Source organism: Bradysia coprophila, assembly GCF_014529535.1.
Source record: "Bradysia coprophila strain Holo2 chromosome X unlocalized genomic scaffold, BU_Bcop_v1 contig_98, whole genome shotgun sequence".
NCBI classification, from domain to species: domain Eukaryota; kingdom Metazoa; phylum Arthropoda; class Insecta; order Diptera; family Sciaridae; genus Bradysia; species Bradysia coprophila.
In genome coordinates this window covers 870,262-897,124 of record NW_023503371.1, presented here as the reverse complement: position 1 = coordinate 897,124, position 26,863 = coordinate 870,262, and the positions used below count along the sequence as shown (strand labels likewise).

Here is a 26,863-nt window from a genome sequence, read left to right as displayed (position 1 = left end):
CGTAAATTCTCTCTCAATCTTTTGTTTCGTGGAGATGTAACGACCTTCCGATTATACGTATTGTGTAAATATTGAGAAATGACAACTTTACTAGGCATCAAGGTCCTCTAGGTATATTCTCATCAACACCAGTTGTTGGAGAAACTATAGCAAAACACTAGTCTAGAAGCTACAATAATTTTAACGAGATCAAGTTGAGGGACAAATTTCGGAAAGAACCCGGTAAAGTTTCACTCAATAAAATTAGGAGCGCTGTGCTAGGCTTTTCATTAAGAATTCATATACAGTATAGTAGAAAAGGTCCATCGAAATTTAAATGATAAGGCGGGTTATACAAAAAAAAATGTGCACGAATGTATTTAAAACGTTGCCAGCTAGTACATTCAGCGATCACATTGCGCTAAAATTGTTTGTTTTCTCTTTGTTATCACTTTTGAAAATAACACAACATTTTGAAATCAAAATAAACATCACAACGATGAATAAGTCCGAAACGAATTCAGAGTGTCCGATTTGTAGTAAACTATTTCCCGCCGATGCCATTGAGACGCACGTGAATCGTTGTATATTTCTCAATACCAGAACGGATAATAGTGATGGTGCGGCAAAAGAACCAAAACGAACTTTCGGTGTTTTTCAGTCAAACAGCCCCACCGGCGGTGGCAAGAAACCGAAATTGGATGTTAATGTGAATGGAACTAAAAAAAGGTCAATCTTGAGTGGAAAAGCGAGTTCAGCTGCTGAGAAACTGTCAGCGATTGAAATTAAAGACGATGTGGATGATGCGAAGAGAACCGTAAGTAAAGAAACCACTTCAAGCCAAGACGCGGATCGATCAGACTTTGAATTTTTTCATTGAAATGCACCATAAAGCAATCAACGAGCACACTGGAACGGAAAGAAAAGACAATGAAAAACGTTGATATAAACAGTTCCATTCCGTTGGCTGAAAAAATGCGTCCCGATACCATTGATGACTACGTCGGACAAGACCATATAATCGGCAAAAATACAATACTTCGTCAAGTGCTGGACAAAAATGAAGTTCCGAGCATGATCTTGTGGGGACCGCCTGGATGCGGAAAGGTCTGGTTCTGAAGTAACTGCCGATACAAGCACATACTGTAACTTCATTTACTTTTCAGACAACTTTAGCTCACATTATTGCAAATCAGTGCAAAGCCACGAGCAATTCTCGATTCGTTAAACTTTCGGCCACAATGTGTGGAGTGAATGATGTGAAAGAAGTTATTAAGGTGGCCGTGAACGAGAGAAAGTTCAAAAGGAAAACTATTTTGTTCATGGACGAAATTCATCGGTTCAATAAGCTTCAACAGGTTGGTTGTAGATCTCATTGATGTAACTTCTGGTAATCTTCCGGTCCCTTACATGTACCAATATGTGGACAAGACTGAACGACACAATTGAAAGTGCTAGGTCTCTTAATAGAACGACTATGCTTTACCAGCTTTCCATTTTTCTTAGGACACTTTCCTACCACACGTTGAAAGTGGAGCAATTACTCTGATTGGTGCTACAACAGAAAATCCAAGTTTCAGTTTGAATTCAGCATTGCTCAGCCGATGCCGAGTCATCATACTGGAAAAAATCGAAAGCGATTGCATGTATCAAATTTTGTGTCGATCACTGAAAACATTTAACGCTGTGATACGTGAGGGTGACGAGCCACCGAAAATAGCAGACATCGGCTTCGTGCCAGAGTAAGAGAAAGAAAAATCGGAAATTAATTTTTCGAACTAAAATCTGACCATTCCTCTAGGGCTGTGGTCGAGGCAGCTTCTATAAAATGGCTAGCTGACATGTGTGATGGGGATGCTCGAATCGCTTTGAATAGTCTTCAGTTGGCATTGCAATCGATCCTAGATCAAAAGCACGGTGATACAAATTACGATTTGAAAGTCGTTACATTAGACGCCATCAAAGATGGTAAGCGTATTAGACAGACGCCACAATGAACAATCTGCACAAATTGTCTACCTTTCCAACAGGTATTAAAAAGAGCCACATCCTCTATGACCGCAAGGGCGATCAACACTACGACATGATATCAGCACTGCATAAATCAATTCGAGCGTCTGACGATAATGCCGCATTGTACTGGTGTACACGGATGATGATCGGTGGAGAAGATCCCAGATACATATGTCGACGATTGGTCAGGGCCGCCAGTGAAGATATTGGTAATTGACGACACTTTTTAGTTGTTGTGCGTAAATTTTCTGATTTTCCATTCGCCAATAATCAATGCTATAGGTCTGGCCGATCCACAAGCCGTTTCCATTGCATTGAACAGTTTGAACGCCGTCCAGTTAGTGGGTATGCCCGAGGCTGATGTTATTATAGCCCAATGTGCTATTTACTTGGCTCGAGCGCCGAAGAGCACAGAAGCATATAAGGGGCTGACGCGATGCAAAAGAGATATAAATGAGTGTCAAGGACCGCTGCCACCAGTGCCTTTACACTTACGCAACGCACCGACAAAATTAATGAAAGAAATGGGATGCGCTCAGGGATATAATTTACTGCACAAAGATATCTCTGGACTCACTTATATGCCTGAAGGGTTGGAAGACCGAAATTACTTTTAGTTGTCTCAATTTGGAATGTTATGTGAATATGTTGTGGACGTGCTGTTGGACAAATATTTGATTTAATTACACAATCACTCAGGTCTAAATGTTTTAAGCTGGGGTTTCCATTATTATGTGTGACAATCGCATTTACGCTGCATCATATCTCTTCTCATTCAAGTTGAATAGTACGTGCATTGCCGGCAGGAAATTTCCTACTGTTATTTCGAACAGCAAGAATACCACTTGCTGCACAAGTCGACTATGAGGAAGGATCTAGCTGAAGACTAAGCAAAGCGGTTTTGAACTCATTTAGGTCCTAGCCTTCGGATCAGAAGTCATTTTTTGGGTAATCTTCAGAAAACATTTATTTTTGTTAAGGGACACCGTGCATTCTGAGCGCCCTATTTTTACCAGCGCCCTTGATCATTGTCCACATGATCTCCATGAAGACACGACACTGCCAATAAAGTAAATCAAAAAATGAAATTTACCCAATGAATTAAAAGATTTAAAATCGATTTGAGTGAAAATGTTTCCCTCGAATATTTGAAAGTGCATTGCAGAGGCCATCTGTTATCATTTCTATGACGTAAAGAGGTTGAATTCAATGAGAAACGTACGAAAAAACTGAATAAAGTCGACACCGCATACAATCACACCGCACACATCTACACAAAGAGAGACCACACGTTTTCTGACAGTTCTATTGACATTTATATAAACGATGCATATGAAAATAGTTATACTCATATCGACGAAATTGAAAAATTAAGTTGATAAAATTCAGCTGAACGCATCTTAACCGACAGATTAAAGTTAATAAATTTTGTTAAATTAGTTTTTTGAATATTTTAAACCGAACATGAGTGCTACACAGACAAAGTACGAGTTACTTAAGGACGATACAATTAATAGGTGTGTGTTGTCATTATAAATTAGATGGAAAAAACAATTTGAAGATCATAAAAATTGCACGTACCTATTTCGACTACATACATTGTCTACAATTTCATTGGAGTCTTTTTTATCTCTTGACATTGATTGAATATTTTGTATTGTGTGCACTTCATTGATGAATAATGGAAAAATGTCGAGCGAATGGAAGTAAACAAAGGATAGAGATTACTTTTATTTGTTTACAAAGTGTCGAGTGTGTGTTCTTGATTACGAAATTTCGATAATACTTCTAACATCCTTGAACGACACCTCATTATTGCAATTCATTTTTAGATTGCTTCCTCCCAATGAATTAATTTTTTAAACAAACATTTTTTTCTCTTGAATATTTTGATTATAGACAAAGACATACCTACATTCAAATATGCCTTCTAGTTGCCTTATGCGCATTATCCAGCATTGCCGTTTTTGTTACATGGACAGCTATTTATCGTAAACACATAAACATTCCGCCTAAATTAAACAGTAAGACCACGAAATGAACAGCACTCATAATTGACAGCACGTCACATTCAATTATTTGTTTTTATAAAGACATTCCAGACTGGATGCAACAACGATCGATTGCATATGCAAAACATTATCATGAGACAAGCATGTACATTCCTCGAGTAAACAATATTAGTAATAGTAGTTCGATATCGGCTGTAAAACAATTAGGAAATGAACGAATATATCCATCGAAATATGGAAATTTTATCTACACACCGTCGGTGGAACCATCAAAAGTATTTAAATTAGTTTGCTATTATACGTCGCCGAACAGTTTAGCGGAACCAGCGGTACTGTATCCGAAAAATATCGATCCTCAATTATGTAAGGGCAAAAAAACATTTGAAATATTTGTGCCATCATTGAACGAAGCACGAAATATCATTTTTCTTCAATCAATTTTCCAGGCACGCATCTAAATGTCGGAATCGTACAGATCGCCGATAACGTTTTGGTGGTGGACGAAACATTGCACGAAATGTTTGAACAGACAAAACTGTTGAAAGCCCGAAACAAGGAACTGAAAGTGTTAATTTGGGTGGGTGGATTTGAGTCGTCCGATTTTTCGGAAATGACTCGAACGCACGCAAATCGAAAACAATTCATTCAATCGCTGAAGCAAAACTTAGAATTGTATCGACTGGATGGCGTCGATTTGGATTGGGAATTTCCAAGCTCACGCAATCGTGAACGTCAGCACTTTTCGCAGTTGTTGCACGAAATTCGGCGGGAGTATCAGAGGGAACATAGGACTTATTTGTTAAGTGTGGCCGTTGCAGCACCGGTAAGTTTACCTATTATATCGATTTCAAATATTCGACTAACATTAAGGGCATTTATGGATGGAATGATAACTCTCCGATTGGTTAGAAATGTTACCTTTAGTTGTGGCAGCGGGTTCTGTGCTTTGTCTTTGACAGTAATTTCTATAAAAAAGATTGTGTTTCAGTGTGTCATGAAGATATAATCTCAAATGCTAGGCTGTTAGACATTTCCACCCCATAGTGTTTTTGGTGGAACCGAACCGACTGAAATCGTTTTTCTAAAATAATTTAATGATCTAATGATTAGGGAATGCCCATAATTTCCGTCCACTTTAAAGGGAGGAGGAGGTACGACGAGCGCGGATTTATTGTAGGAAACTGGAACGCTACAATTCGGCATCTATTTTCTGGTGCGTCGACTTCCACTTCATTCAAGGGTGACAAAACTTCAAAATCTGAATTTTTTATCAATTTTACTTTGATTTTTTGTCGTTCGGGGTGTGGTGGGTGCCACTGCATCAATAATTAAAAAGCTGTTGCTCTGGCACTACAAACATTAGTTTCGTTACTCTTCGAACAAACATGAAATCGAAAATTAAGCGGAGCCCTACTGATTTGTTTGATGCTCAGAAAGGGACTCAGAGGAGATTGATCTCGCTGCTTTTTGTTCTTTAGTGGCAAACGTAGCGAGCCGAACTCTAAAATGAAATGCGACAAAAATAGCTAAGTTTTAGTTGGGATATCTGAACACAAGAGGTGCGATAGTTTATGCATGTTGTATAATGCTGAGGAGCTTTATGCACATTCGCATGGAATTTAGACTTGATCTCAAAGCTAATTTGACATAATTTAAGATCGAGACAAATTATAAATCGTTTGATTCGACTAAATTTCTCTTCACTTCCAGGAAGGTATCGCCTTTTTTGCATACGACGTAGCTGAACTGAATAATTATGCGGATTATGTAAATATTATGACGTATGACTATCATTTTTACAGTCAGGTAACACCGTTTACAGGTAGGTCGGAGCATGTAATGCTCTTTGAACAATTCAGAATGTCTCTAATCGTGTAATGTCTCCCGCAAAAGGTTTAAACTCACCATTGTACAAAAGGCACAATGAAAATTCTATGCTTTCGTTGCTAAATATAAACGCATCGGTCAACTACTATGTGAGTCAGGGATTGGACAAACGGAAAATCGTCATTGGTTAGTATGATAACATGTTGAATTTGAGTTAAGCGTGAAATTAAGTCAAAAAACAATTCTTAGGCCTACCAACATATGGTCACACATTCCATTTAGTCAATGCATTTAACACGAAAATCGGAGCGCCTTCCGACGATTCTGGCAGCATTGGTGAATACGGTTTCGTCACCTACTCCGAACTGTGTTGGTTCAAGCAAAATAATTTTTTTATCACGAGCGTATTCGACGTGGAAACTTGTTCGCCGTATTTGTATACCGGCAACGAATGGATTTCGTACGAGGACGAACGCAGTATCGAGTGTAAGACTAATTTTATAAAATCGAATGGATTCGGTGGTGCTATGCTTTTTTCCCTAAATACCGACGATTTTTTGTCGTATTGTAAAACCGATTACGGTGACAATAACAGTTCATTTCCATTAGCTAGAAAAATGTATTCAATTCTTTTCGATGAGGACAGCAATGATACGGTTTAGGGTGGGACGTGCTGCCGAATGCATACACATATACATATAGATGTGTGGGTATGTTAGGCGGTGACTATATATATATATTCGGAGAAGTTTTTACACTTTTCCGATTTTGAAAAAGGTTGTGCTTTAGTTATCAAATTTGAAATTCATCAAAAATTTATTATTTATCGTAATTTATTTGTTCCTTTATGTTTGTTCTCGTTAATCATATACCAAGGATTAGGCATCGTAATTATACCAAAGAAATTTTAAAATCGAAGCAAATTCGGTACGTGTCATAATGGAAATAACTCTAAAAACGGTCACAACATAATGAAGAAATGATAATTGGTGTCGGTTACCGCTGACTATTTTCGGTTACTGTAGACTACACATAGTCACGCGAAAGACATCTAATTCAAATTTTTCTTTCGTCAGAGTTAACCGAAGAATAATAGTAGATTATCACCATATTAGGGGAATAGTCGAGGCTTGCCGAGATTTCCCCTTATATAATGATATACTTCTTTATCGCATGAACGAAAACGAGACAACAAAATGGAGGAATGACAATTTCCACCGAAAATTCAAAGTATGATTTAAACCTCAGGATGACGTCACAACATGGCGCGAATGCAATAAAGAAAATTTTGAATTAGGTCTCTTTTGCATCACTCTCTGTAGCTTCACTTTTTCTATAGGTAAAACCAAACGTTACATTCAATGTTATCAGTATTCAAGATAATCCGTATCTTAACTATAACAAAAATTAGCCATTGTCTTTACCAAAACAAATCGTTCAATTAATTTATTCATTTAAAATAGATTTCAATAGAGTAGTGAGTAGCGACACTGCATCATTAAAATAGTTTCTGTTCGAGCAGTCTTTTGAAAACTTGAGTATGTGATGAAAGCGATTGTGTGTGTATGTATACATACACATGATTTCACTTAATAATTAGCCGTAGCACCAGCTGCTTTTCTTTTGAGGATGTTAGGGCTCTAGTGTCGAAATTTAAGATCGAGATGAATACGAAAATTCTTCCAAGAAAATGAAAATTCTAAATAAAATCCAATAAATTGGTCACGCGAATTTCAATCAATTTTGCCTAATCGACAACTTTTTTATGTGAAGCTTTGAGTACCTGTTCGTTGAGCGCTTATTATTGGAAATTTTACTTACTTCAATTACGGAAAATGGACGTAATTTACTTAAATTTACTAAAAATTTACCTAAATTCACTGGAATTTACCTGAATTCACTGAAATGTACCTAAATTCACCGAATTTTACCTAAATTGACCGAAATTCCCCCAAATTTCACTGAACTTTACCAAACTTCACTGAAATTTACCAAACTTCACTGAAATTCACCAAAACTCACTGAAATTTACCTAATTTATCTAAATTTACCTAAAAACGTTTTCGGTATATTTTGGTAGATTCAATAAATTTTGCAATTTCTGTACTTTCTTGGTGAATATCCAATTTCTTGGTGGTAAATTCTCTTTTTCGATTTATAGAGAAATAAGAGAAGTATAAGAAAAAAAAACAGACGGTAATTTCACAGCAGAAATTGATCTATCAAAATTAGAGGTGTGCGCCGGTCAAAAATTCTCGGCGGCGGCTAGCCGAATGTAGATGTGTCGGCGGATGCGCCTGTTCGTTGAGCGCTTATTATTGGAAATTTTACTTACTTCAATTACGGAAAATGGACGTAATTTACTTAAATTTACTAAAAATTTACCTAAATTCACTGGAATTTACCTGAATTCACTGAAATGTACCTAAATTCACCGAATTTTACCTAAATTGACCGAAATTACCCCAAACTTCACTGAACTTTGCCAAACTTCACTGAACTTTACCAAACTTCTCTGAAATTTACCAAAACTCACTGAAATTTACCTAATTTATCTAAATTTACCTAAAAACGTTTTCGGTATATTTTGGTAGATTCAATAAATTTTGCAATTTCTGTACTTTCTTGGTGAATATCCAATTTCTTGGTGGTAAATTCTCTTTTTCGATTTATAGAGAAATAAGAGAAGTATAAGAAAAAAAAACAGACGGTAATTTCACAGCAGAAATTGATCTATCAAAATTAGAGGTGTGCGCCGGTCAAAAATTCTCGGCGGCGGCTAGCCGAATGTAGATGTGTCGGCGGATGCGCGCCGAAAACGATATTTCTCGGCGGCTCGGCTCAGCCGCGGCGCGCCGATAGATTTCGAATAATTTTAAGAAAATTCTAAAAACTCATACAAAAGTTAATGATTTTACAGATAGTTCGACATTTCTTCATTTCTTTCAAATTTTTAATCTTTGAAAATTTAATTAGAAGAGAACAATAGTATTTTCTTGTTACTTTATTGGTATGTCTTGAGTTAAGTTTTCATAATAGGCAGATGGATGGTCCGTAAAATACGTAACGCGAGAGAGTCATAGCTAGGTTTTCTGCGGCTGGTCAAGATGAGTTTTCCTTCATTCGCTTTATATGTAACATAGATATTCTAATGTGTCCGTTGCAAATTCGCAACGTTAAAAATATCGAATCTTCTCGTATGAGTAAGTGTTGCATAGAAAGCGAATAAAGGACATTTTGTTACATATAGTCCAAAATATTCAGAACTAAATAGAAACTTTGTTACGAGATATAGTGGTAAGTCTGTGGATCACCTCAGAGCTTTAAAAATTTTGAGGATGTTCATGCATGAATCTAATTAAATTTTTGGAAAGGTTATTTTCTGAAAGCCATTTCTACCTGGAAGTCACTAGAGAATCAAAAAAAGGACCTAAAATGCTTGAAATGCAAGGTGACATTGCATTGGACGAGAGCTACCAGTCTCGCACGGCAACAAGTACAGTCTTTTGCCCCAAACAACAGGACAACAGTCTTTCATAATCAGCTTTAAGAATACATACATTTACATGACCGATTGTGAAAAACTACTTTTGTTCATCGTAATTATGATGACGGAAAAACGTAATTTGGGAAACATTATCACTCGCGGACCGACCTACAAAAAATACAAATTTCAACACTAAGTACCAAGATTTGCGATTGCTACAGTTCAAAGAAAAGCTAAACTCCATTAGAGGAATTTAAAATCGTGATATTAGTGGAATGAGGCCCTAAAGTTATTTTGTTGTCCAGCCGATGAAAACTGTCGGCGGCTGGCGGCGGCTGATGTCATTTTTATGTACCGGCGGCGGCGCTTGGCTGAGCACCTCCAGCCGGCGGCGCGCCGGCTGAACTCGGCGGCGCACACCTCTAATCAAAATACCTAAAACAATATCGAGTGAAAATACATCGCAGCTTAGCTCTTCGAGAAACGATAATTAACTTAGTGTTGTCCACAAGATTTTCTCATTTCAATATTCCTTGCCATCTTACCAGAATTTTGAGTTGAAGACTTTATGTGTCTCAAACTTCATACCCAACACCAACTAATTCTCGCTATAATCAATACATCTGTTACCTTCTATCGAACCTATCGTTCCTGAAAAATGACGTCATAGATTCCAACGAAAATATTTGCAAGTGCATTTGATTTTTGCATTGATTATGTTTACGTAAAACTGAATTCACTGTCACAATAATAATAACAAGAGCAAAATTTGAAATAATCAAATTCACAATTTTCATTTACCGCATTCACCAATGTCTCGATTCAATTCATTATTAAATTTGTATAAATGATAACGCATAGCTAATAAAGGCGGTAAATAGGAAACAGGAATTACATTTTACTTTAAAAATTAAAAACGTGAGTGAGTAGTCCCTTTTGTGCCGTTTAAAGTTCTTATCAATTAGTTAAATTTATTGAGTCAATGAAACGGAAATACGTGAGGTCATTTGCAAACCGATAAATTCTACTCCGTGTCTACGTGGAGTTACTGCACTAGCTGACATAGCTGAATGATTCACACCCTGATGAAAACAAAAGTCTCAAAAGCTCGAACTACGCATTACGGACGTTTGAGACTATTGTTTTCTCTCGGGCAAATCGAATTCTGAACCTCGTTGCGAAAAATCTTGCATGCAATCTGTTGGGTAACTCGATGTTAACGTACACGTAGTATTGCCAAACTCGACAATCTCATGTGAGACATGAACTATTTTTGGGATGTTTTCCCCTATTTTACCAATTTAAGAAAACGAAATCATAAAAATAGTCCTTGATCAGTACAGGAACCTGACCCACTTTGTTACATGCATAGCTTTGAAGCCGTATTTAAATTTGTCAAATTTTAGTAAAATTTTGTTTAGTTTGTATCAACTTTTTACAAGTGGCTAAGTCCTCGCATTCAAGGCACCGCTTATTAAACGACATTGGCACATTGTCTATTTAAAATATTTAAAAAAAAAAACGGAAATTCTTTTCAACAAAAATCATTAAACCAAACGATTATAGTTCGCATTAAATTAAGTTATTAATATAATATCAATTAAATGAATTAAATTTATATTATAATTCCACCGTATGGTGCCAAAGTATTATAAAGAAAGAAAATATTTATTAAAATAATCGCATGAACGAAAATGAAAAGAAAACAAAGCAAAAGCAAAACAAACAAAAGCAACAAAAAAAATGTTATGCAAAATGTTATATATTTTTAATTTAACGAAATTTTGAGATTATAATTTTGTTATCTAATGTTATACATTCTCTCTTATTTTAAAATATCAATTAAATTTTAAAAACAACAATACAACCAACTCGTTTCAAATTATTATCAGAAAATTGCATTTACACTCGCCACACCATGAAAACACTGAATATTACGCGTCAAAAGTTATCGGAAACCACACTTATTTAGTTCTCTCTCGGCAGATCTTGTAAACATGTCTAGGGATGGAAACTATGTTTTGCTTGATAATGGACATTCCCTGTGTTTGTATGTGTTATTCTGAACGAGAGAAATTTGACGAAGCGGAGATAACTTTTGAACGAGAGAAATTTGACGAAGCGGAGATAACTTTTCGTATCAACTATTGTATTGCGTATTTTCTTCTATACATTTAAGTTTAACCTTGAACGATGTGCAGCAATTTACTTAATAAGGGGTACACGCTGCCCCTTAACAAAAACAAAGTTTTTCTGAAGGCTACTCAAAAAATGACTGCTGATCCGAATTTCAGCTAGATTCTTCCCCATAGTCGACTTACGAAAACAGCGAAATTTCCCATACATATTCAAGATTCTTCAGAAAATGATGAAACAGAACTGTTGATTACCGGCATTTTTTTAAATTTTTTTTATTGATAGACGACGTTTTTCTGAGCAAAAAATTGTTCTACGGCATGTCTCTAAAAATTTTAATTTTAATTTAATGTTGAAAGACAACAATTCAAAAGAAAGGTAAAGTATCGCGGTTCGACATGTCAAAAACGGTTCGTTTTCTGACACTTCGTGTTGAGCATCTTTAGTATGTGAAAAAGTGAATCAAAACCAAATAATTTAGCGGAAAATCTAATTTTTCTAATTAATTTAAATGTTTTTCGAAGTGAATCAGTAAAATCTAATCAAAATTGAATTTTTTTTTAAATTTTTTAAATAGCCCGAAATATTGACACAAGAAACAGTGCCTTTTTCGCATGAATTTTCGTGATTTTTGGCTGAAGATTGTTCAGCAACTAATTAACATAACAACTTAAGAATCACATTACTAGCATTATTAATGTTTAATTTTATGAATTTAATCTAAAGCAAGTGTAGAGCGTGGTTATTTATGTGAAATTATGTGTAGTAAATATGGTTAGTTGTTCGACACGGAAAAAATCACGGTTCGACAGTGATTGTTGAGACTCAACTTCCACGATTTTATCGGAAAATTTTAGTTTTTTTGCATTATAAGAGTCGATATTAGTGAAATTGTTGATACTAAACAGTTTCATGAAAGAAGATTTGGTTTGTTAACATAATTAGGCTAGTTTCCTAGAAAATTAATTATTCCCATAGTCTAAAACAATTTCCGCATACATATCTTCCAAGAAACGGAAACAATCGAGTTGAAACTCAGATTTTCCAAATTCTTGTCGAATAATACTTTACCTTATTATACATCTGTATAAGCAATTATTCTTTGTCAGTGACTGGGCATCATTTTCTTCCGTGTAAAGTTCATTTTTTGTTAGCTTAACGATATAAAATTAAGGGGAACAACACGAGTGGAGCGAGCGAAAAATTGTTGTGTCAATGAATTAATTGAATTGAAACGTTTTTCTTCGTTAGTTGAAGGTGTGCAGCAAAAATCATCGATGGTACTCCAGGCGAGTTGGTCTTTTTAGCTACATAATTCAAAAAACGCTATACTTTGATCAAATTTTCAATGAAAAAATTGTTCCTATGAAGTGACAGAAAACAGAAGAAGTGAAGCCATAAGGACTTGCGGTACGTCACCTTTACCCTTTAAGGGTTTTTTACTGATATCTGTTCTTTTGGAAGTTATTATGATTGATCATTGATATTTTAGAGTTTTTATTTTTTATGTTTCAATGTTCCCAATTTTATTGCCGTTTCGAAACAACAACAACAACAGCAGGAGTAGGAACTAATATACGAATACGAAATTGTGCAGAATTTTGTACAAATTTTGCTACGTGTGATACGTCATTGAACTCGTACGGATGACCAAATATCCAATAACTTGCTATAATTATGTTCCTTAGCCCCAGCAATTTTTTATTATTATTTTTTTCTTGTAGTAATAGACTTGCGTCACACTTACTAACTAGTGTCCGAGAATGTTTTTCAAAATAAAAAATGCTTTCATCCGGACTCTGAGTTGACGATATATTCAATGCCGCTATATAAAGTGTTCTCGTTAGCGTTTCTTACATTATAAAGGTGCTTCAATAGAAGTTCCTCGATTTAATAGGGGATTTTATGGTTTAGGCTGATTTCCCTTGTCCTTTTCAACTTCATCAAGATTTACTATGTTATGCGGTTATGCAGACTGCAATTAAATTCATTTATCAAAATCGTAAATCAAATAAAACTAAAAAAAAAAAACATTCAAAAGTTTAAAAGTGACGCAAGTCCTTGTGCTGAAAGCACTGCTTGTGATGTCTCACTATTTTTTAAGTTATTTATTTATTGATACATTAGTGAGGTTTTGTTGAATGTTTTAGAAGACATTAAGATGTTTATTGGACCTTTGTGAGGTTACAGGTTACTTGCAGTTGAAATAATTCCTAGATTTTTGAGTTACTATTTATTTGAGTTTTAAGACATTGTTATACAAAGATTTTAAGAAAATGTCGACCAAAATTTAACCACTTAGTCCTATGGGTCTTTGAAATAAGAATAAATATTTCGAAGTTTTTGCACCTGGGTGTAAATAGCCTTAAATGCAATATTTGCACCCAATTTAAAATACATTTGTTGTACCATGCAGGGTGTAAATAGTATATGAAACATCCATAAAATCTTGCAACAATTTTTCCATATACGAACTGGCCTGAAAATTAGGTGTTTCATCAGAAACAACTTTGAATCTTCCTTGCACCAGCGGTCATACAATTTTATTTTTTCGTCAGAAGCAACTTTGAATCTTCCTTGTCCTAACAATTGAGTGTTTTGTCAGAAGTATCGCGTGTGATAATGGCATCTACCTAAATATTTCAACTCATTCTGATTGCATACTGTTCTGCTCATATAAACCCCAATAATTGGCTATGTTCAGTAAATGCCGGATGAGAGTGCTAGTGAAAAATAAAATGAAAAAGTCATAAATATTTTTCGAGATTCAACTCGATTTGATCTAAGGGTTTTCCTATCGAGAATAATAATAATCTTTAAATATCTGGCTTCCGATCATGTATTCAAGCATTCAATATGTTGGGTTGCACGTTCTCAAACAACATTCTATTTACACATAATATACAAATGAACCCACATTGTTAGGATTGCTTTGGCACTAAACAACCAAATCCGAATCACACAATTTGTTTTGTATAAATTCTCGTAAAACGGCAGTGAATGCGGATAAAGAGAGCAACAAATCAACCCCATAACATACCCCCGGTTAGTTAGTATTATAATGCGGTGAATTTTCTTGTTGTGTATAGCTAGGAGCACGAATCGCTTGCATTAAAATTTTCGGTTTCAAATGAATGTAGTCTGTATTAGTACATTTGATATTGACTCTTGGAGATAGGTTTGGTACTAGATGTGGTTATGATTCACTGTACTTTACCTAATTGAGCATTGAGTGTTGGTAATTGGAAGCAAATTTGTCTACAGTTCTTTAATCATAACATCAGAGGCATTGCAAGCATGATTTATTTCGATTTTTTTTAAAGAGTGAGCAGTCCTTGCATCAAACTTTTACAGGAGAATGGTTTTTATTCACATAAGTGTTTATGACGTGGAAACGACACCAGCACAGATTGTGCATTGAGTGTAGTAGGCCCAAATAACAAATATTAATACACACACCACAGTCGTTGCGGCTCATAAAAGGTTTGAAATTCTTTTTGATGTTATTTTCTCTGATCTTTTGATTAAATTTTAATTGAAAAAAAATGTAGACAGTCGAATTGTAAGGCATTTTATGCAGCATCGGATAATTGTATATGCTGTTATTACAATGGAAATGTAAAATAAATTCATTCATTTTGTCGTATACATGCTATCGCTTCCCAAATTGTGAACGTATTATTTCAACGCTCAAATATACCTGTAGGATATGCAGGCAACAAAAAATGCGTTTTTGACACATCATTACTAACAGAAAGGATTTCGTAACGCGATAGGTAGAGACTCTCTACTAGAGAGACCTCAACCTTACGCCCCCTTTCACACACCTGATCGCGAGATCTCCTTTTTAAGAAAAAGGAATGGAAGTAGTACAAAAAAACGAAACAAATTTCTTGTAGGAATTGCAAACCTGAGGTCAAATGATGAAGAATTAAAAAAAAATCCTCCCTAACTACTAGGGGTGGTCGATTTTGTGGGATCGGATATGAACCCCTCCAGAAAAAATTCTAGTGGCTCATAGGTACCAAAAAGCCACATACAAACTTTTTTCTTGATCATCTCCAGGTGGCGAAAAATCAAAATTTGAAAATTTTCGAGTAGCCGATTTTGTCCTATTCTAAAGACCACCAAGACCAGGTTGTACATTTTTTTAAACCATAAATCAGCATTTTATCCTTCTGTGAGGTCTACTCTAACATATAAAAAAGAAAAAAATGGAAAAAGTTTGCTGGCCGAGATTCTGTGAGGGATACTAATAAACGACCGATAAATTAATTCAAAACTACCGATAAAAAATAATAAATGACCGATAAATACGGTACCGATAGAAAATAATAAATTATCGATAGACAAATTCACAAGTACCGATAAAAATATTCAAAACTACCGATAACTTTCCCCCAAAAAAAAGTGATAAAATACCGATAAATTAATAATTTTACGACTATTCATCGGTCAATTTTCTATCGGTAGTTTATTACTTTCTATCGGTAGTTTATTAATTTCTATCGGTAGTTCATTATTTTCTATTGGTAATTCATTATTATCTATCGGTAGTTCATTATTTTCTATCGGTAGTTCATTGTTTTCTATCGGCAGTTCATTATTTTCTATCGGTAGTTCATCACTGGGGCCTATCTACTGAAATTTTTCTACTGAGGACCTTTCTGTTAATTTTTTTTTTTGTTAAAGTGTTTTTCGGTAGAGTTTAGTGTCTTGATGAAGAAAAGTTAGGGTGCCAGGCTGAGTTCCAGGGCAATAACTTTTGGCGGCGGCTTAAAGCCGAAAATCCGTGTTTTTTCACGCTTTTCATTGAATATCACGAGAACCCGGAAAAAAAAAATTAGTTTCTTTGGGAAAAATGTAGAGTTTAAAATTCTGAAAAACATTGCCGAATACAAAAAGTTTGTGGAAAATACAGGATGGGTTGGAAAAAATTATCGAAGTCGAAATTTTTAAGTTATTGAAGAAAATGCGTGATTTTGGACCATTTTCTTTTCTTTTAAGTGTTTTACGAACATATATTAAGTGAGATATGTGAATCTCTAAATTCTGAAAACGAATCAAGAAATTGGAATGTACAGGGTGGTCCGAAAAAGTTTATCTTGGTCGAATAATCTTATTTTTCCATAAAATCTTCGATTTCGTGTTTTTCTTTCTCGCTTTTTTTAAAACTTTTTTTCTTTTTATTTGGTGAATGGTGTCTTTCTGACCTTTTCTCTTATTCTACGTAACCTATACCTTAAGTAATATTGAGGAATCAGATCCTTGGGCTGAAAAGTTCCCAGTTTAGCTACCAAAAAGGGCTACAATGGCTTGCAATGGACGAAAAACGCTTGTGACAGGGCCTAATATTTGTCAAAAGTTTCACAAATTTTGACAAATGTTTTACAAATTTTTAGCAAATTTTTAGCAAATTTTTGTGAAACATTTGTAAAAATTTGTGAAACTTTGTGAAACTTTTGACAAATATACGCTAGATACGTGTAAATGTCAATACGTATGAGGTTGATGCTGCAGAGCCCCTTAAATCTATTTTTGTGGTACATCTATGACTAACACTAAATAGAAGTAGACTGGCACTACGTAGACGTATACGACGGTCGAACGTCAAATTTTGAAGAAAAAAAATCCATTCGAATCGATGTTGGGTACCATAAATTTATTTAAATTTATTATTATTAATTATACTAATACGTTATTGCCTTAAAGTACCGATAGAAAATGATGAACTACCGATACAAAATAATGAACTACCGATAAAAAATAATTAATGATCGATAGAAAGTATTAAACTACCGATAGAAAATAATGAATTACCGGTGGAAAGTAATAAACTACCGATAGAAAATGATAAATGATCGATAAAACGACCAGTTTATCGGTACTTTAGTACTTTTTATCGGTAAAAAGTTATCGGTAGTTTTGAATATTTTTATCGGTACTTGAGAATTTCGCTATCGGTACTTTATTATTTTTTATCGGTACCGTGTTTATCGGTCATTTATTATTTTTTATCGGTAGTTTTGAATTAATTTATCGTTAAAATATAATATCCCTTTTGTGAGTCATCAAGCTTCGCCGAGGTCCGATTTTCCACAATTTTCCTTACTCATAAATTTAGCCTGTTTTTACGCTGTGTAACAAGTAAAACTCAAAATAATTTAAATTTATTTCTGGTAATGTTTCTATTTCTGCAACCGCTATGGAAATACCTTTCAAATGAGCTATCGCAAGACAAGTTTCCAAATAATTTGGCCAAAAAATCTATTTTTTCATATTGAAAATTGTGGAAAATCGGACCTCGGCGAAACTTTTTCCATTTTTTTCTTTTTTATATGTTAGAGTAGACCTCACAGAAGGATAAAATGCTGATTTATAGTTTTAAAAAATGTACAACCTGGTCTTGGTGGTCTTTAGAATAGGACAAAATCGGCTACTCGAAAATTTTCAAATTTTGATTTTTCGCCACCTGGAGATGATCAAGAAAAAAGTTTGTATGTGGCTTTTTGGTACCTATGGGCCACTAGAATTTTTTCTGGAGGGGTCCATTTCCGATCCCACAAAATCGACCACCCCTAATCACTACTCCCATTGTAGAAATCTAAAATTTTATGGATGCACCGTTTTTGTCGAGCTCCTTTCTCGACTTTTGGGATTATTCATGTGGTAGTAGGTTGTTTCCCATTATTCCATCACTCCGTACGGTACCATCTTCCCAATTCTAGAACATTAGCCTTTTTAAGGACTATGCAGATATTCCTGGTTCCTTCCTGGACTTTCTAAAACTGATTGCATTAATGCGATGAGTGACGATATCACGACTGTGACTTTCTTCAAATGTAAGATTTTAAATGACAGAAAAATAGGAAGCCATAGACGAAAATTCAGAGATTACCTCCGGCAGTTGAGACATCCTAAAATAATTGTCTGGAGACTAGTATTGACTGGGAACTACTTTTTCCTCGCTAATCCTTTGATACAATTGGGAATAGACATAGATTCGTTGACGTTGACGTTCATGAAGCTACACAGTTCCTGAATTCTACCGGTAGAAGGTCATAATCAGAAGATAGACCTGGTTCTAGGTTAAATAAGAATTCCACTAGTGTGGAACAATACTTGTCTCGCTCACACCAGTTAAATTCCCATTTAACTTAAAATACGTCTAGCTCCTGATCCAGACGTCCTAGAAATTTATTTATTCGTGATTTATAATCAGGAGGGAAAAATACCCATAGGTTTTCAAACTCGTAACTGCAACGTACGGGGTGTCGAGTTGTGAATCGATGCACTCGAATAGTTGGAGAAACGTGGGAATTCTATAATTTTCGACCTATATGTGATGCAATATGCTACGAACCTTAATAGGAAATGTCGGTTGGCCAGCAGATGCGCCACAATTTTTTTTAGTACTTCATTCTTTGCGATCTATTTTCACGTGAAGTAACTTCGCTCTGGCAAATATCCATGAAAGTACTAGAAATGTAATAGAAATTTCAGAAAATCTGTTACATTTGAGCTTTGAGCAAACATCATTTGAAAAATAATGTTGCTTCTTCTATTATCCTATTCGAAGGCCATGGCCAATAAACACACAAAGAGAGTAGGTACTATAAAAATTGTGTGGTGCTGCAAGAAAGCCCTGTGACTGTGTTCTGTACTATAATTAAGTGTACCTTCGTTCAGATCCTGTTTAATTGTATCGCAAAACCGAGAAAAAACATTGTTTGGATGAAAATGGAGCAAAGATAGAAACTTAGCATACCACCAACAAAAAACACAGAATGCTATAGAGCCATGTTACATGAATATTGGTTCATTTTCTGCAATCTGAAAATAAATAAAGTGACCCATTAACCTCCTATAAGTGTTATCCATTAGAGAAAATATATTGTGGCTTTCCTATCACTTTTAAGTAATAAATTTATTGCAACTTTAAGTCATTCCTAATTTTAGATCAGTAGCATGCATGGTGGTGTGAGGAAATAGTAGTGCTTGTATGCAAAAACATTGAAATATAATGCATGTATGATTACACAATGCCGAGGTTTATGCGGTTTACTAAGTAACTGAATTATTCTAGTCATTTTGTTTGTCGTACACACGTATACATCTGGCCACAGAAATATAAACATGAGAAGCACAGGAAGTTGTTTTCTCATTCAAGAGATTCAACCGGCTAAATTTTATAAAATATGATTCCGAGAGAAATTTTGATAAATGCAATTAAATTAGGTGCCGCAGGGAGGTTGTATGTCGCGTTGTGGTTTAAATGAACAATTATTGTACACACTTGATGAGTCCATCAGAAAATGCAAAACTAAATGTGAAGTTAGATTTGTTTTGATTTGGAGCTGTGCGGCAGGAACCATATTCATTTATTACATTCGAAATATAGAATAATCTGACTTATCAACCCAAGGGTTTGAAACATTTACCAAGGTAATGCCATAGCCATACATAACCGCATCAGATGTGCAGTGGCACGAGAGTTCGCTATAAACGCCATCTCTCCCTTTCTTTGAAATCACAAAATTGCTTTAGAAACCTGCGCCATCTGTTTTGTTTTAGGCACAAAATTTTGTGAAACACAAGGAAATCATAGTCAACCATTTTAAAAAAGATGTCATTAGCATCGAACTATTGTGCTGGGCCGTGCGTCTGAATGGTATTACCTCCGCCCATATATTTACCTTGGTATTTACCATCTTAGTTTCACCGCTTATACTCTTTCATCACCACACCATCACCATCTAGCTCTACACTCAATTTCATTTGGCTTGAACCAATTCAATCAGCTAGCTTACAAAACTGACAATCGGATCAAATATGTCCGATCTCTCAAATCCAGGACAGAGTAAATACGGAGCACTTGATTTGACTAGGTATCTGAATTTTCTAGTAGTCTTATATTTGGCGAAGTGAAATTAAGTCAAATATGTCAGTGTTGATTAGAATTCAGTTTCATACAATGAAGGGACAACCAAGAAATGAGTCGGTACTGCCTGGATTTACTCTGTCGTGTCATAGTGCAAAAAAAATAAAACTGCAAGATTGACCCTTTATGTTTCTGGATAGTCAGCAACGTTTTGCAATAACCATGCCTAAAGACATTTTTTTAAATGGTAGAAACTTGGTTATTACAAAATGGTGTCCGTTCAACAATATGTTTCAATATGTCTGGGTCTACTAATTCGATTATATCGATTTTATTGATTCACAAAATCAATTGTACATCACAAACATTGAATGACAGACGTGACGTAACATATTCAGCAAGTCGATTGCACTTTTAGTCGTCAGATTGTTAAATTCCTCAATATTCCCATTGTACTTAATTGAATAAGTAGGTGCATCACCGTCTGATGTGGTTCCCCCAAGGGCAGCTCGAATTCCACTCAAACATCATTTCATTACAGGTACATACAGTCTGTTGAAATCCTCTAGGTTCATTGAAATTGCATATGCGAGGAAGTAAAAATTTTGATTTTGTGCTGATTGAAGTAGAAAATGTTTGCTTGTCGCATTTGATTCGTTTGACGTAGACGTTGATGCCAGATTAGAAAAACAACAACTTAAGCAACCTAGATGTAGCTTAGGGTTTCATGTGATGCATGAGTTAGTCGACATCTATTTTCGACTCATTCCTTTTTTTAAACTTTGCATTCATACTTATACGAAATCTAATTAATTCTACTTACAGCAATAAAATTAGTTGATGCAAATTTCTGACTTAACAACTACTATAGTCAACCATCATCATCACTGAAAATGGTGTAAGTTTCTACATTTGATGGTAAAATGTCTCGTTCAAATATTATGAGTGATTTTATTAATTTCGTTTTTAAATTGAAAATAACGGGACGGTTGTAGAAAATACTAAAAAAAAGATGAAAACAAAACCGACGATTTGTGTTGAAAATCCTTCCTTATTTATGCATACTATAATATATGTAACAGTTGTAAATGTTCAACGGCGGCGTAGAGACCGAGGGCTCCATTTCAACTCACATTGTGTAGTTAATTCGGTGTAAGAGATAAATGGATGTCGCTTATCCGAATAAAAAATGTGAAATAATGACATTAAAAACGGAATGCATTTCCGGCAAATTACATTCACTTTATATTCCATTTTGTTTTGGTATTCTCGGTTTAAATTTAAAATAATTAAAACCGTGCTGCGTGTCGCGTGTCGTGTACAAAGTCTTATGGTTTGAAGTAAATATTTTTTTTTTTTAAATTTTTGCACTTAACAATTTCTGCACTTAGCAACGCTTAAATGAAAATTGAAGTTGTGATTATTTTGTCGTTTCTGTAACGTGACGTTGATATTTTTACCCCTTATATTTTGCCAAAATACTATCTTCGTATGTGTAGCGTGAATGACCTTAAAAGAGCTTGAGAAAATCAAGGCTGTAAACTTTGGGGAGGTCACGCAGATTCAGATACGCGGGTGAAACACCACAGTTGATGATAAAATGGCCGATTTCATACAAAAATTCACCTCCTGGAGAGGAATTACGGCTGCATTTCTCTATTCTCTACTCTACCTGGTAGAGAAATATTGTGCACATTCTGTGCACAGAAAATGTACAAAATGTGTATGTAATGTACACATAATACAGAGTGTGCACAATATTTCTCTACCAGGTAGAGTAGAGAATAGAGAAATGCAGCCGTAATTCCTCTCCTGTGATGATTCTCGACGCCTTGATGATGTGGAGAATTTTTTTACATGTAAAATCATCAGAAGTGTTGTGTTGCCGCGTATCTAATAAAATGCGATCTGTGTGACCTCCCCAAGTTTACAGCCTTGGAGAAAATGAGGCTTGGTTGACGCTTCGTCTGATGACATTTTCGGGAAGAATTCGTGTGAATTTTGTTGGTCCGAGGCGTAGCCAAGGTCAATAAACACACGAAAAGCAGACTTTTCATTTTTTTCCTGAGTTATGTAATGAATTTTACATGCTATATGCGTCGAAATCCGTACTTTTCATGTTTCAATCACTACTTTCGAAGCCCTCAGAATGTAGAATCCATGACTGGTTGTCGTGTGTTTATTGCCTCCGAAACGTCTCGGATCAACAAAATTCACACGAAAACTCTACTTTTCATCTCTAGTCACCCCTAGTCATGTAATAGTAGATCACGTATCTATGTGAGCAGTGGTGGAAAATGGATATGATGGGAGTCACCCGAGTAAATTCATTTTCCATCATAATTCGATAGATAACTACGTTATTTTACTCGGCGAATCAAAAGTGAGTCTGGCAGCGTGAAATAACGTCCAATTTACTTTCCTATGCGTTGAGTGAAGTCCGTTGCGCAGTGTGCGTCTAAGGGGATAAATCAGACAATAAAATTGGGATTTAAGGCCTTGTGTGTTGTTCTTTTGTTGCTTTATTGAGAAAAGTACTTTAAATACTGTGTCATAATTTGGTTTTCCACTCGGAGATAATCAAATTTTCTAATGAACATATTAAATAACTATAGACAAAACTGAAAACTGTGCCATTTACTAAATTCGAATATGGTACACTCCCTTTAAAATATTGTCACCATGGACGACAAATATATGGGATAGTTTAATTAACAATTGAAATACCCTACTTATCAGCAATAAATTATGTGAACAAAAAATACTAAAACATTTCTTAAAAATGTGTAAAGTCCCTACCATTTATCAAAGGCTTATATCTTTTTCAATAAATTACTGTCGAACTATATTACTCTCACAGCACATAGCTAAAAAAAAGAGTAGCTACGTATTTATACTGACACTATTAATTCAACTAGAGTATGACATAGAGATAGGTCTATAATTCACAACTGTTGACATTTTTTTTTTCAAATTCCGAAAAATATTTGAAATTTCTGGTTGTATGAAATGTTAGAAGTATGGACCAATTTCTCAAACCGTTTTCTGTGTTATGTTGTGAATAAAAATTTCATTTTTTTTGTTTAATTTCAAACCAATGAGTTTTGTTGACATGTTTCTAACAAGTGTAAAAGATTTCTTCTCATTGATTAATGTTAACTATAAATGACTTACAGACCGTTCATGCAATAATAACATAATCGATACCACTCACTGTTTCCAACATTTCCAATTCTTTTTTTTAAATTGTATTTTCTCTCTCTAGCTGAATTTCATTTTAAAAATCTGTTTTCAACAAACTATTAAAGTTTAAGAGTTTCTTTTTTATACCCTTAGCGACAAGTAGGGTGCATAAAGTTTATTGGCTGTTGGTTGCACCTTTGTTGTTTAAATGACAGATTGGAACAGCATTTTGTTGGTTAGTCAGCAAGTTTCGAGTTACAGCTAGTTAAAAAATTGTTACCAATTTATTTCATTTTACTCGCTCTTCAAGCGGCAGCTGCCGCAACTTATTGAGATTCGAAAATGCTGTCAAGATCATTGGAACAAGGACAGTCGTTAAGTTGATGATCGAAAATTGAATGTGAAACGAAATGTACTCAAGGTCTAGAGCCCTCACCTAGCATATTATGATGTGCATAGGTTCGATTCCACGTCTGTAACAAATGTTTCTCTGCACATATAATTACTTTTTATCAAAAAATGATCTTTATAAAGATGAATGTCAACCACTCCAAAGTATTTCTAGGATCATATTGGTATGACCTAATGAAAATTTTGTAATGATAGGGGTAAACCAATATGGTCCGTAAAGTTCGTGAGAATGGTGATTTCGTAGACTTTTGGCGTAAAATATATTAGAGAAATGTCAAAAGTTCACAAAAGTGACATACTTACAAACTTTACGGGTCATAATGGTTTACCCCTAACAATTCGATCCCAACTTATACGATATTATCGTAAATATACTTGAAAGCCAGTAGCGAAATTTTTCGCAGTACTCGCAAGGTGTGTAAGCAGACAGGGTGTGAAATACGACGGAAGTAGAAGTCGCTAGTATCGGAACGCTGTCATTATTAGCAAACAGTGTATGATTCTACAAACAAAGGAATAAGATGGTATTTTGACAGCGTTAAACCGCAGTTTGTTGGCTAGAGAGGGTATTGCTTTTCCGTTCTCTGTCGTTTAATTACATTCCAACTGATTCATAAGTTTTTCACTAACTCACTCTCATCGTATGTAATAAATCCGACATTACGATGCTGTTAAGTATTTACGAGACATGTACGCATACGAGTGTTTGCAGTGTACGTATACGACCGTATTGGCAACTGTTCTGTATTGCTAAGGTTAAAAGAAATTCACATAATGAGACATAATCAATTAGCAAACACTGAGTCTAGGTAGATAAATCAAACGTTACTTCAAACCGCCAAATATGAGTTTATCATTTTATTTGTCTCTGTAACATTAAGACTAACATTATGCATCAGTTTGGAGAGGGAGTTTGGATTATCTTTACATCGACACACTAAAAATTATATGCACCAATGTCCAAATGTTTATTTTGACGAGTTGGATTATGATTCGCGCTTTCGGCTTAGGATCACAATCACCAACTCGTCAAAATAAACATTTGGACACAGGTGCATAATATTTATTGTTGCTTTTTGGGAGTTGTTTTGTTATGCTGTGTTGCTTCAACTACAGATTCAATTCTTATAGTATATATATTGGACTGTGGGTGGTTTGATTTCTTACGGTTGGTTGGTTAGCTTCTATACCGATATACTAAATGTACCAGATCTTGAAGAAATCGAATCGTATGTTTCTTTGTTCGTTTCTTTAGCAATCTGAGAATGGGATAAAATTGAAGTGTTGTCGAAAGAAGCATTTCTTTACGAATCATTTTACCCTTCGGTTCTAAACGAAGTGGTTAGTCGCACCTGTATTTGCGATCGATACTTCAGTTCGGTCGCATCATATCAATGATAGACTTAAGAACTACAGGAAAAGGTAATCCAGTCGAAATTTATTTCTGTTGATTTTCACCAAAACCCATTGAAACAAAACTGGCTATGCATGTTTGTTTGGGAGACGGTCGAGTACAACAAAAAAAAATTGTAAAAAGAGTGCGCACGCTTTTTATTACTTAACCCACGTTTTTGCATGAGTTTCGGCCACCTGGGCGTGCAACCCCTAAAACTTCGGAGCACGGTAATAGTAATAAGTAAAATTATCAAAAATATCAAACTATATCCCTTGTAACGCTCCAGTGAAAAATAAAATGAAAGCAAAATAAAATGATCGAGTCTGGTTCTTGACAATTGAATTTCAAGTGTCAAAAACCAGAGTCGATCATTTTATTTTGCTTACTTTATATGGAATAAATGTCAAAAGTTCACGAAATTGTCATACTCACGAACTTTACAAACCATAATGGTTTACTAATGGTTTAATGTAGTCAATGGGGGACTGAAGTTTTGACAAGTTACTTTTAATCGACGTAAAACATAATTCTAAACACAATACATCAAATGACAGAAAACATATGAGACGTTAACGAGTCGAAAATAAAAAACGCTTTTTTTATTTTAAATTGTGACCAAAAAGTATATTTGCCGACTATAGTTTCGTACACTACGTGTACATTATCAAGGCTTCTTTCTCTCGACTAAACTTACTTACATTGACAGGAAATCAATTAACAAAAACAAATCAGATCATACTCATACAAACATTTGAAATAATGAATACAACCTACGTCATAAAATGTCGAAACAAAATCTCTATACAAGACAAATCACATAGTAGTTCTTACTCTCATCTTCATTCACAATCATAAAAAACTTCGCTCAAGCTTGAACCAGGCGTAACATCCGTGAGGTCGATCACATTAACATCGACTCTTCTCTCCAGCAAAAACAAATTGAGAAGGGGTGACTTGATTTTTCCATCATCCACATTGAGAAGATTCTCATGTTTATGCCGGTAAATACATATCGCCCCATAATATTCTATTTTCCATGTTTGGTGGACAGTCTTGATCAACTCAAGTTCGCTTATGTGTATTTCATGGTTCGAACTAAAGATGTGGTTACCTACTGCCGTCTTGTTTTTCCAATTAGCCGATTTCACATGTTCGTTGAAACGTATGAACAACTTACGGATCGTCATCCCATAATACGAGCGTCCACAGTGGGAGCACTGTATACGGTAAATTCCAGATTTGTGTAAATCGAGTGGAGAGTCTTTAGTAGATCCCAAAAGGTCTTTCAGCGAACCTTCGTTCCTATGCACCAATTCCATGTTTACCTTTCTGTAGACTGGTTTCAACAATTTGGTGATTTTCGGGAAATGTTTGACGCCCACTCTTTTCGATGTTACCTCCGATTGATCATTGTAGAAAGTAGAACATTCCGTCAGCAGTTTCTTCTTTCGATGTTTGTCGATGATGTCCGTAATCGCACCTTCTTTGAAACCGTTTACCACACCGATTTCAACAATTTTGGATGTTTCAGCGTCGGT

The 26,863-nt window shown here is 35.1% G+C and overlaps 2 protein-coding genes across 3 annotated transcripts; both read left to right on the top strand.

Moving 5' to 3' along the window:
• The first annotated feature begins 366 nt into the window (after positions 1-366).
• LOC119070500 (ATPase WRNIP1-like) lies at positions 367-2,702 on the top strand. Its single transcript, XM_037174848.1, has 7 exons — positions 367-796; positions 874-1,086; positions 1,146-1,337; positions 1,486-1,721; positions 1,781-1,947; positions 2,010-2,201; positions 2,275-2,702. The coding sequence occupies exons 1-7, from the start codon at positions 479-481 to the stop codon at positions 2,607-2,609; spliced, it is 1,653 nt and encodes a 550-aa protein (XP_037030743.1). The 5' UTR covers positions 367-478; the 3' UTR covers positions 2,610-2,702.
• A 538-nt stretch (positions 2,703-3,240) lies between these two features.
• LOC119070617 (chitinase-3-like protein 2) lies at positions 3,241-9,014 on the top strand. 2 transcript variants are annotated; one of them, XM_037175046.1, is made up of 7 exons: positions 3,241-3,509; positions 3,892-4,016; positions 4,086-4,367; positions 4,451-4,827; positions 5,715-5,826; positions 5,898-6,017; positions 6,081-6,793. In XM_037175046.1, the coding sequence occupies exons 1-7, from the start codon at positions 3,457-3,459 to the stop codon at positions 6,491-6,493; spliced, it is 1,482 nt and encodes a 493-aa protein (XP_037030941.1). In that variant the 5' UTR covers positions 3,241-3,456; the 3' UTR covers positions 6,494-6,793. The 2 variants fall into 2 exon arrangements, with proteins under 2 accessions (XP_037030941.1, XP_037030940.1); XM_037175045.1 differs by lacking the exon at positions 3,241-3,509 and adding an exon at positions 3,659-3,744 and having other exon boundaries at positions 6,081-9,014.
• Positions 9,015-26,863: the final 17,849 nt, after the last annotated feature.

Coding starts and splice junctions, on each gene's coding strand:
- LOC119070617 (XM_037175045.1), top strand. CDS start 3,674: ATGGAAAAATGTCGAGCGAATGGAAGTAAACAAAGGATAGAGATTACT. Junction 4,368..4,450: donor AAATATCGATCCTCAATTAT/GTAAGGGCAAAA, acceptor TCAATTTTCCAG/GCACGCATCTAAATGTCGGA. Junction 5,827..5,897: donor TCAGGTAACACCGTTTACAG/GTAGGTCGGAGC, acceptor CTCCCGCAAAAG/GTTTAAACTCACCATTGTAC.
- LOC119070500 (XM_037174848.1), top strand. CDS start 479: ATGAATAAGTCCGAAACGAATTCAGAGTGTCCGATTTGTAGTAAACTA. Junction 1,722..1,780: donor GACATCGGCTTCGTGCCAGA/GTAAGAGAAAGA, acceptor CCATTCCTCTAG/GGCTGTGGTCGAGGCAGCTT. Junction 1,948..2,009: donor ATTAGACGCCATCAAAGATG/GTAAGCGTATTA, acceptor CCTTTCCAACAG/GTATTAAAAAGAGCCACATC.